We start from the raw sequence: 11,483 nt of genomic DNA on the forward strand, positions 1-11,483 counted from the left end.
CGACAGCCGTTAGCATCATTTCAGTGTTTCAGTCATAAAAACACTTCCTGTCACTGTGGTGGTTACAGTGACATCATGCAGTTTGTGCTTTGACCTCCAGAGGGCGACAAATCAGCACAGACAGAGAGCTCCATTCAAACTTTGCTGCCATCAGGAATAATTCTTCAAATATAATCATCAGTGTTTGAGCAGTTATGATATCAGGGACAATCTAGACATGTGTAACAATACTGAACATGTCACATGACACACCTCAAACATCATGTGATCCACTCTCAGTCTGCACTTTCATTCATGACTTCAACAGGTTGAAACGAGCTTTGAAGAAACATTCAGTGAAATAAATCTTTCATGGATTCATGTGAGCAGCAGATGAACTTTGTACCAACAACATCTTCAATAACAGAGTCTGAATGAAGCTCAGGTGTTGATGCTGCTCACTGATTGGACGCTTGGTTTCAGCTCTGCTCTCAGTCTTTACTGCACAGGTGAAGGTAGAAAGTGTGACTGGATCTATAGACTGGAAACAGAGAAACATGCTGAACATTTGAAGCTTTGCAGCAGAAATGTTCATGTTACAAATACAGCAGAGCTGATCTGGGATCAGTGTGTTCACACCTGCAGCTACAACAAGGTTTCATGTCTCCACACGTCAGCATGTGAACTTTACTCTGACTCAGTCTGAGCAGTCAGACGGCATATTTTTAAAGTTAACACATCAGCACACACAGAGCTGAGCCCCTCCCACCTGTGCTGAGTTTCAGGTAGAGTCCCGCCTCCTTCCAGGAAGCAGCTCACCTGTGTGTCCGTGTTTAGTGTCCAGGTGTGGAGTGGAGCTTGTTGTTGGTGTGTGAAGAAACTGTAAGTTTGCTTTGTTTCCTCCTTTAACAGTTTGTCTTTAGGAACTTTACTGTTTGTTCAGCTCGTGTTTGATTTCTTCACACAACAAACTGTGTGTGTTTGTATTTCCGGTCTCTCCATTAAAGTCAGTGTGTAATGTTTCCTGGCTAACATCAGCTGTGTGCAGCTTAGTTCAGCACAAATCTGCCGCTCCATAGTTCACGGTAACGGACTCACAGCTGGACCAACGAGGCCGAGTGTGTCCGCCACTCTGAGCTACGTTCGTGTTTGTGTACTTGTAGTTTGTACTTTGAGTTCACTCAGAGCCCACAGAGGACGCAGCGTACGTGATGACGTCACAGCCCTTTACCTCCTTTACTGTCACTGTGATTAATATTTACACACGAGACACCTGCAGAGCTCTGACGCTAAGCTAGCACACAGCATGCTAACACTAAGCTAACGCTAAGCTAGCACTAAGCTAACACTAAGAGTTCTTACAGACACGAGTTAAAAAGCTGCTTTTAGTGTGTGATCAGAGTCCAGGACTGAGAGCAGCAGCAGAGCTGATGGATGATGAATTACTGGATGGAAGAAGCTTCTCATTAGCAGTGAATCAGTGTGTGTGCAGTTCTCTGCAAACTCAGCAGGAAGAATTAGTGTGAAGCTTTAACTCTGCTGATCCTCTTTGAATCCTGGATCAGCTGAAACGTTTAAACTGTTGTTCACACGTGTTGGACTGACTGAAGCTTCCAGTCACAGTGAATCAGTGTGTGTCAGTGAATGCATCGTGTGTGCTTCAGGCTCCATCTAGTGGACTGATAGCAGAGCAGCTGATGGCAGCTTCCTCTGCCTCACACTGCTGTCTGACTGCATCCAGCTGACACTGAGATGAAGCAGGAAAGAAGCAGCTGATATTTGGACAGCACACATGATGAAAGGAGGATTTCAGCTGATGTGCACATGAATGATTTGTGTTTCCTCTGCAGGTAGAAAGTGTGTGTGAGCTGAATTGAGCAGCATGGATCAGTGTGAGGACAGAGAGGAGGGAGTCCCTCCCTCTAAAAGCACTCTGTGTGGGGAACATGAGAGTCAGACCAAAGCTCAGAGGTGAGATGACCATCTCTAACTGTCCATGACTCTTCTCCATGTCACAGCTCAGCACTCACATCACTGCTCCATCATTATTCACAGGGACCAGCCTGGACCTCCACCCAGCTCTGTGTCCTTACAGAGTGACGGGTCTAAAGATCTTCCCATTGAATTTAAATCCCAGCCTGTGTCTGCTGCAGAGAGGTGAGCTGTTAGCAACAGGAACTCTTTGATTAAACTGCTTGATGTTGTTGGATATAAACTACAAACACGTCGTTCCCTCAGTCCCATTTAAACTGTCTTTTAAAACAAGCCTTTGGTTTCTAAACAACTGAAAACCCACTTCAGCAAACAGGAAGTGATCAGAGCGTCCGTCCACTTCCTGTCAGGCCCTGCAAACATTTCATATTGAAGAAAAGTCGTTGATATCTCACATTTTTACTCCACCACATTCAACCATTTTGACATTTTACAGCATGAAACTCTTGTCACATGACTCCTGTTATGTTATAGAGTCATGTGACCACCAGGGAGGGATTTGTATGGATGAAACACATTCAAATCAATCTGATTCATCAATGGAAACATTTTTGGTGTAAATGCAGCAACACTGAAAACGCTGAAGATAAAAACACAACAGATGAAATATGAACAAATCGAGGCTTTGAATACACGTGTGTGTGTTTGAGACACAGAGATAAATGGATTGTGTGTCTGTCCTATTGCTGCGTGAGGGTTTTATTGTAGATTTTGTGCGTGTACACTTTTGACCACGAAGGTGTTGAAAGGGCGTAAAACAGTTGGAGGCACCAGAGTGAACACTAGTGCTGTCAGTAGATTAAAACATGACTAATTAATGACACAATCTTCTGTCATTAATCCTGATTAATCACAATTACTTGATCAATAGCTGCAGTTACATTTTTCCAACTTTATATTTAAGCCTGTAACAGACGTTTACACCATATAATGAAGTCAATGCAGAATAAACACAAAGAATGTTAAACGCTTCAATTCAAAGAGACTTTGAATAGTTTTCAGTCTTTAACTCAGCTTCTCTGCTGTAAATACAACTTTGTAACAAACATATATACTAAAAGCTAAGTGTGCACTAATATATAATAATATATAATCTATATTACTGCTGTTAATGAAAATGTTTAATCAGACTCATCACAGGGTTACTGTGGATTCATTTGGATTAATCACCATTAAACATCATTTTTAATGTAAACGAATCAAAGTTCATTTCATGAGCAAACAGACTCGAGAGAAAAGGGCAAATTTACACACTTAACATGTTTATTGAACATGTAAACATTGATTAACCTCCTGAATGAGCCGACCCCCCCAGGGACAGTCCTGCATGCTAATGATGGGCTCTGCTCTGTACCTGCAGGATTCTGTCAGCCACAAACTCCTCAGCTGATCCTGAATCTGAGCCCATCTGTCAAACAATCATTTTCTTCACAGGTCTGTGGAGGTGGCACTGATCCTGCAGCAGTCTAACACTCTCTGTCACTCTTCTTCAAGTCTTTGACACGAGGAACCAAAACTATGTTATTAACAACACTAACAGGTCTGCAGTTTGTCCACTTGGCAGTTGTGTCATCAGTGCTTTGCATTGTTGTGATATTTTAAGCTGGAAGTGCTTCGGTGAAAAGAAAATTCCTTCTGTCACGATGTGCAGAGTCCTTCATGTTGGTCGGCTGGTCCGTCTTGTTATTTTTTTAATGCTCAAACTTTCCATCGGGAGGTCAGTGTGTGTTTGTCATCTTCCATATTGAGCTGATTGGTTCAGCTGCCGTCACTAACAGATGTGCTGCACATCTGCACGTGTGCAAAGGTAACTCTACTCGGACAAACTGCCCGAAGTGCGTTGATAGAAACATTTCATGGATTTTGAGTCGTTCTGCTCTCCAGATGTGTCGTGTTAAAGGTTTTTATCATGTTAATCATGATAACAGATGAACCCCTAACCCTACATGTTAATTTTGACAGCACTGCTAAATCCTTTTTAATGTTCTTCTGTCAGATCATTGATTAGACTCGACTCCAAATACGAGACTCAGAAAACTCAAATGAAAACTCAAATCAAAGCAATGAGAAAAGGACTTCTTGTGTTAGAATGAAAACATATGGAAGTGGTCAGGTTTCAAACACTCGTTGAATCTACTGCACAGTTACATTCAGGGACCTTTGGCCTCCTGAGAGCATTAGTTGATGGTTCATCACAGTTTTCTCAAAGTTTCCTCTGAGCTTCTGCAACATCATCACTTCCATCACTGATGAAAGAAAGTTCATAGAAAACAGAAAATATATCTTCAGAATCTGAGAGTCTAAAACTTGACAGACTTGATTCAGATGAAGTTATTTGAGCAGAAACTCCTGGATCTTTATCCTGTGTTGATCTAATCCTTCATGGTTCCTCCACAGAGTGGAGCAGCAGAGCTCAGAGGTTCCCAGTGGTCAGTCTGCCCAGCAGCATCAAACACAGCTGGACTCCATATTTATGGTCTGTACATGTACAACAACTACTTTATTATTAATAATAATGCATTTATTTATAGGTCCCTTTCAGAACACCAAGGACTCTGTGGACTAAATGACCAAAAGAAACAAACTTTGAAATCAGATGGTGCAAATGTGATCACAGGGAAACGTTTTAAACATCGAGGCTTTAAACAGAAACCAAAGTGAAACAGTTTGTAGTCGAGATCAGTGGGAATGAAGCTGAATAACTGTTTCTTCAATAACTTTGAGCTCTTAAAAAAAGAAAAACTAGCTGAAAGTCTGGCTGCTCTTATGAAAAGTACAGAGAAATTATGGGTCGCTCAACACTTGTGCACAATATAAGAGTTTAAATAAATCTAAAGAATAACTCAAAGTCCTACAATCATACTGATAAAGTCATCTACAGCTAACTATCCAAGTGGATTTGTTTAAGACAGCTCCATCTGCTGGTGGCCCTCTGCAGGTGCATGAAAGGGGCGTGTTTATATTGAAAGTAGTAGAGAAAGTAAACCCCACGGGAAGGAGGAGGACTCTCAGCAGCTTCCAGCTCATATTCAGACATTTGACTTCTCACTGAAAGCAGCAAGTTTGAGTGTCTGTACCTTAGTTAGAAGAGATAACATGTCAGTAGTAATTAGAGTTGATTGAGCAATGCTGTCCTTATAATGTAGTTTATGATTTTTATGGACAAGTCCAGTTTTTCTGTAGAGCCTCTCAAGTTGGTGACAGCAGCAGTGGAAGTTCACGTGTAAACCAGAGCAGCAAATCAGGTCCAAATGTGTTGTTCACAGTGAGTGGGATCATCATTGGCTGCTATGTTAACCTCCTGCAGCAGGATGTCTTTGGTCAGAGAATGGATAGATCACTAAGTCATTGTTGAGTTTAGGGAGACAGTAGACAGTTGGAGGAGGTTCAGCCAGTTGACACACAGTAGATAAAATAACTGAAGGCAGGAGCAGACACCTGTATGACTTTCCACCTCTCACATAGATTATTGTCCCTGGGCAGCGCCACAGGGCTGGTAGATGTAAACAAAGCTGGAGGAGAGGATTTATTCATCTGAGAAAAGTCACAGAGTTGTGTCTTGATGCTCAATCATCCAGGTACGTAAATCCCAAAAAGGTTGATTCTGTTCATCTGGATGTTTTCAGTGGGAGAAACGTTTCATCATCATCAGGTGACTTCTTCAGTCTCAGCTGACTGCAGGTTTCAATCTCATAAACAGGACATTTGTATGACTGAAACCAGCCCACTGAAGGAACAATGGGCTGGGAGGTCAGTTCATTGATCATTGGTACGCATATTGTCAGGACCATTGATCAATGGTTGTTGATCAATGGTCATGAGTCCAGTTCACAGAGAGCTGGGGAATGGCTGCAATCACAGCATGTAAGATGGTGACAGTTGTACCCTTAGGCCCCTCCTCCATTCAGAGATGGTCTTTCCTTTTCACATAAATGGCCTCCTTGACTCCGCCCTCAAACCAGCGTTCACATTTACTCAGGACCTTCTTGATGTGAAGTTCTTCTGCTTCGCTGGCTGCTGTGTCTGTGGGGATGGTGTTTGTTCTGTGTTGTAGTGTCCTGATGACGCCCAGTTTGTGCTCCAGTGGATGATGAGAGTCAAACCTTAAATACTGATCTGTATGTGTAAACAGAGTGAACCTTTAAGACCAGTTGTCTGTACGATCAACTCAGTCACCAGAAACATCTCCAAGTTTCTGGCTTTGATCATCAACCTGTTGGTAGTTCAGCTCTGAACACCAGTGAAATGTTTCTCCCACTGAAATCGCTGCATTCATATGAACAGCATCAACGTTTTGGGATCATGGAGTTGTGGACAAAGTCTCAGTTAATCAGATAAAGTCAAACCTATAATTGGTAAAGAGTTCGTGGATGATATGCCCCTTGATGGTAAAGAAGTGGATGTTGTGTGGACTAAAGTTCAGAGTGGTGGGTCATTCATAAAGTATTCTGTTCCAGCTGCTGGAGGACAACATCATCACTTTTGTGAAGAACGAGCTGAAGAAGATCCAGAAGGCTCTGAATCCAAATAAGCCCCAGTGCTTGGAGTTTCAGAGGGAGGATGATGAGCAGAGGAGAAACAGCAGAGAGGCATTTGTGAAGATCACAGTGGACTTCCTGAGGAGAATGAAGCAGGAGGAGCTGGCTGACCGTCTGCAGAGACGTAAGAGGATTTATCTAAAGATTTAAGCTGCTGGATAAATGAGAGACTTGTGGCACCAGTGTGTTCAGTCATTTCTCAGGGGGTCAGAAATTGTCATCAGCATTTTGTAAAATGTGATTGTTAAAGTTGTATTTTTATTATTATTATTCAGAACTTCCAGCTGCTGTTTGTCATCGTAACCTTAAGTCTAAGCTGAAGAAGAAGTTCCAGTGTGTGTTTGAGGGCATCGCTAAAGCAGGAAACCCAACCGTCCTGAATCAGATCTACACAGAGCTCTACATCACAGAGGGAGGGACTGCAGAGGTCAATGATGAACATGAGGTCAGACAGATTGAAACAGCATCCAGGAAACCAGACAGACCAGAAACAACCATCAGACAAGAAGACATCTTTAAAGCCTCACCTGGAAGAGATGAACCAATCAGAACAGTGCTGACAAAGGGAGTGGCTGGCATTGGGAAAACAGTCTTAACACAGAAATACAGCCTGGACTGGGCTGAAGACAAAGCCAACCAGGACATCCAGTTCATATTTCCATTCACTTTCAGAGAGCTGAATGTGCTGAAAGAGGAAAAGTTCAGCTTGGTGGGACTTGTTCATCACTTCTTTACTGAAACCAAAGAAGCAGGAATCTGCAGCTTTGAAGACTTCCAGGTTGTGTTCATCTTTGATGGTCTGGATGAGTGTCGACTTCCTCTGGACTTCCACAAAACTACAATCCTAACTGACCCTAGAAAGTCCACCTCAGTGGATGTGCTGCTGATAAACCTCATCAGGGGGAAACTGCTTCCCTCTGCTCGCCTCTGGATAACCACACGACCTGCAGCAGCCAATCAGATCCCTCCTGACTGTGTTGGCATGGTGACAGAGGTGAGAGGGTTCACTGACCCACAGAAGGAGGAGTACTTCAGGAAGAGATTCAGAGATGAGGAGCAGGCCAGCAGCATCATCTCCCACATCAAGACATCACGAAGCCTCCACATCATGTGCCACATCCCAGTCTTCTGCTGGATCACTGCTACAGTTCTGGAGGATGTGCTGGAAACCAGAGAGGGAGGACAGCTGCCCAAGACCCTGACTGAGATGTACATCCACTTCCTGGTGGTTCAGGCCAAAGTGAAGAAGGTCAAGTATGATGGAGGAGCTGAGACAGATCCACACTGGAGTCCTGAGAGCAGGAAGATGATGGAGTCTCTGGGAAAACTGGCTTTTGTTCAGCTGCAGAAAGGAAACCTGATCTTCTATGAATCAGACCTGACAGAGTGTGGCATCGATATCAGAGCAGCCTCAGTGTACTCAGGAGTGTTCACACAGATCTTTAAAGAGGAGAGCGGACTGTACCAGGACAAGGTGTTCTGCTTCATCCATCTGAGTGTTCAGGAGTTTCTGGCTGCTCTTCATGTCCATCTGACCTTCAGCAACTCTGGACTCAATCTGCTGGAAGACAAACAAACAACCTCCAAGAACTCTAAATTATTTAACAAACCAAAACTTCAATCTCTCCACCAGAGTGCTGTGAACAAGGCCTTACAGAGTCCAAATGGACACCTGGACTTGTTCCTCCGCTTCCTCCTGGGTCTTTCACTGCAGACCAATCAGACTCTCCTACGAGGTCTGCTGACACAGACAGGAAGTAGCTCACAGACCAATCAGGAAACAGTTCAGCACATCAAGAAGAAGCTCAGTGAGAATCTGTCTGCAGAGAAAAGCATCAATCTGATCCACTGTCTGAATGAACTGAATGATCGTTCTCTAGTGGAGGAGATCCAACAGTCCCTGAGATCAGGAAGTCTCTCCACAGATGAACTGTCTCCTGCTCAGTGGTCAGCTCTGGTCTTCATCTTACTGTCATCAGAAGAAGATCTGGATGTGTTTGACCTGAAGAAATACTCTGCTTCAGAGGAGGCTCTTCTGAGGCTGCTGCCAGTGGTCAAAGCCTCCAACAAGGCTCTGTGAGTAAATCTGTGATCATGTTTATTTTTAAAATGTTGATTAAAAGTGGTCATAGATTTCTTCCATGACAGATCCATGTCCTAAAACCATGAGACAGCGTAGTTGTATAGTATAAAAGAAAAAAGGAGAACTTTTGACCACAATATTGTAACTTGAATGAACTTTTGATACAGCCTTTAAACATAAAATTTATGAACAGAATCGGTGACAAAGGGCAGCCCTGGTGGAGCCCATCACCCACCGGACTTATTACTATCCAACGTATTGCCGGCTATGCCAACCAAGCTCTTGCAATGGTTGTAAAAGGATCGAATGGCCCGTAGCAATGGCCATGAAATGTTTCTCAGTTTTATTATTTTCAGTCACATCTGTTTTTGATTATTAACTGAATATTTTAAAATTCAGGCTTTTTATGTTATACAAAACATCATATTTTCTTATGATGTCTTGTATTGATTCTGAAGGAATAGTTTTCATCAGTATCGCAGATACCAGCCTGAATTTTACTTTGTATTGGATCAGAAAGGAAATCAGTGGCATCACACATCACTTACAGCAACTTCAGTACCTCTTCATTTTAATAAACTGGGGGGAGGTGCACCAAGATTCAGTATGAGATAAAGAATTATTTTTAACTGTAAGGTTGGAGAAATCTGTTGTTTGAAATTGGAAGAACGGGTCATCTTAAAAATCACTGCATTGTAGTTTTATTCAGGCCCCTTCAATCTGTGATCGCTGTTGCTTTGCATTGTAAATGCTACTATTACAAAAGTCACAAATATTAGTGTATGTGTGTGTTGTTGGGTAATAAACCAAAAGAACAGAATCTACCAGCACCTCACTGATTTCTGCTTAAAAACAATAAAAAAGCAATAAAGCTCTGATTTGTTTGGTTGATCTTGTCTCCCTTCCACCTTGATTTCAGACTGAGTGGCTGTAACCTGTCAGACAGAAGCTGTGAAGCTCTGTCCTCAGTCCTGAGCTCCCAGTCCTCCCATCTGACAGAGCTGGACCTGGGTAACAACAACCTGCAGGATTCAGGAGTGAAGCTTCTGTCTGCTGGGATGAAGAGTCAATACTGCAAACTGGAAACGCTGAGGTCAGATCAAGCAATATCGATTTTTTTTTCATCAATTAACATCATTTAATCAATTTCATTTGGAAAAAATTAACAGTGTTTATGTTTTGTTTTTTTAATGAATCCATGCAAGTCACAGTAAACTGCCACATTTGTCTTTTGTAACATGAGGCAATAAGGATTCCAGCATGTCCTGAAACAGTGTTGAAATATTGTAAATGTAGTAGCTCCTCATGGCACCATGAATATACTTTAACACAAGTGTTTCATGTCTTCTTGTCATCCTTTCTTCAGACTGAGTGGCTGTAACCTGTCAGACAGAAGCTGTGAAGCTCTGTCCTCAGTCCTGAGCTCCCAGTCCTCCCGTCTGACAGAGCTGGATCTGGGTAACAACAACCTGCAGGATTCAGGACTGAAGCTTCTATTTTCTGCAGTGGAGAGTCCAAAGTGTACAATTCTCAGGTCAGGATTCAGTCTTTTCTGATGATGATTTAAAACCTGAGTCAGGTCGATAAATGGCTTACTCATTTACAACAGACATGATTTGTCAAATCACCTTATATCTAACCCAAAGGTCCTGTGTTTTACTACTTTGATTTTTTAGTAAAACACAGGACCTCTTAATATTTATCTAAGAGACCATATATAATTTTTTTCCCTGGATCATGTGTGTACCCTCCTGGTTGGAGCTCCAGCAGCCTGTATCAGTGAATGGGACTTTAAATGAAATTGCTGCCCCTGTCAGGAAGAGGTCTGAGTGACACACAAAACAGAAAATATGAGCACTGCATGTGTCTGAGGCTACTCAGATACAGACCTGAATGAGACACTAACTTTGTCTCTGAGAGATAACTTTTATTATTAAATACACTTCATTTCTCATCTGTGTAGAGAATGTAGAGTTTGACATGCTAATATTACAAAATGAAAAATCACACTGAGTCACAAAGAAATTGTTTTGGAGTATTTATGGTTCAGCTGATGAAATTGTTCAAACAAACCAGTAATTTACACCGAAACAGCACAAGTGAAACTTTTTCGAGGGACTTACACTAAGCTTGTCCTGGTACACCTGTAGAGCCCAGCTTCTATGGACCATGAGCTTAAGTTCTGTGCTGCTCTGATTTATTGCCTGTGCTGTCTTTCAGTTCAGCTTTGTCGAGTCTCTGGTAGGATTTCTTTTACATGACCTGTGTAAAAACAAAACAGGAAACACATTAAGCTGAAGTAAGATGCACAATTTGAAAAATGGGGCACAAAAAATGTTGCTGCTTTCTGGAAAGTGCGTCTAAGAAGACCCAATGGAGAAAGTGAAGAGAAAAATCAAAGATTAAGAAGAAGAAAATGGCAGAGGCAGTTTCTCTTGGACTGCCTGCAGATGGGGTGAGACTCTAGAAACAGGGATGATTGGAGAAAATGCAAAGATGCCAGGAGATGAATACTCTGGTGTTCTGGGGATAGTGGGAGTGAGAGGGAGAGATGCCAGTAAATGATTTCAAGGATAAATTTGAGAGAATTAGAGCTAAGAAACCAAAGCAAGTGGGGAACTACAAACATATGGACAGACTCATAATTAGGCCAAAGACACATTAAAGCAATTATTACAGGTTTAGAAACAGGGATGGATATGAAGGAGCTTAGCATGAATTTGCATTGAGGAAAGAATAGCAACGAGCATCAGAGGAAACAGTTAGGAAAACTAAAAGGATGTACTGGCAGGAATACTGCAGTACTTTAGGAAGAACTACCGTATTTCCCGGACTACAGAGCGCACCTGAATATTAGCCGCACAAGCTAAAATCAGGGGAAAATCCTGTTT

At 42.3% G+C, this 11,483-nt stretch overlaps 1 protein-coding gene across 1 annotated transcript; it reads left to right on the plus strand.

Moving 5' to 3' along the window:
• Positions 1-3,749: 3,749 nt before the first annotated feature.
• On the plus strand, positions 3,750-10,971 carry LOC309700445 (protein NLRC3-like; the record flags this gene model as incomplete). The annotated part of the gene is made up of 6 exons (XM_082523956.1): positions 3,750-3,778; positions 4,369-4,447; positions 6,429-6,633; positions 6,785-8,585; positions 9,512-9,685; positions 9,959-10,971. The coding sequence occupies 6 exons, from the start codon at positions 3,750-3,752 to the stop codon at positions 10,146-10,148; spliced, it is 2,478 nt and encodes an 825-aa protein (XP_082380082.1). The 3' UTR covers positions 10,149-10,971.
• Positions 10,972-11,483: the final 512 nt, after the last annotated feature.

The sequence above is a fragment of the Aulonocara stuartgranti genome (assembly GCF_965226115.1).
Source record: "Aulonocara stuartgranti genome assembly, chromosome: 3".
NCBI classification, from domain to species: domain Eukaryota; kingdom Metazoa; phylum Chordata; class Actinopteri; order Cichliformes; family Cichlidae; genus Aulonocara; species Aulonocara stuartgranti.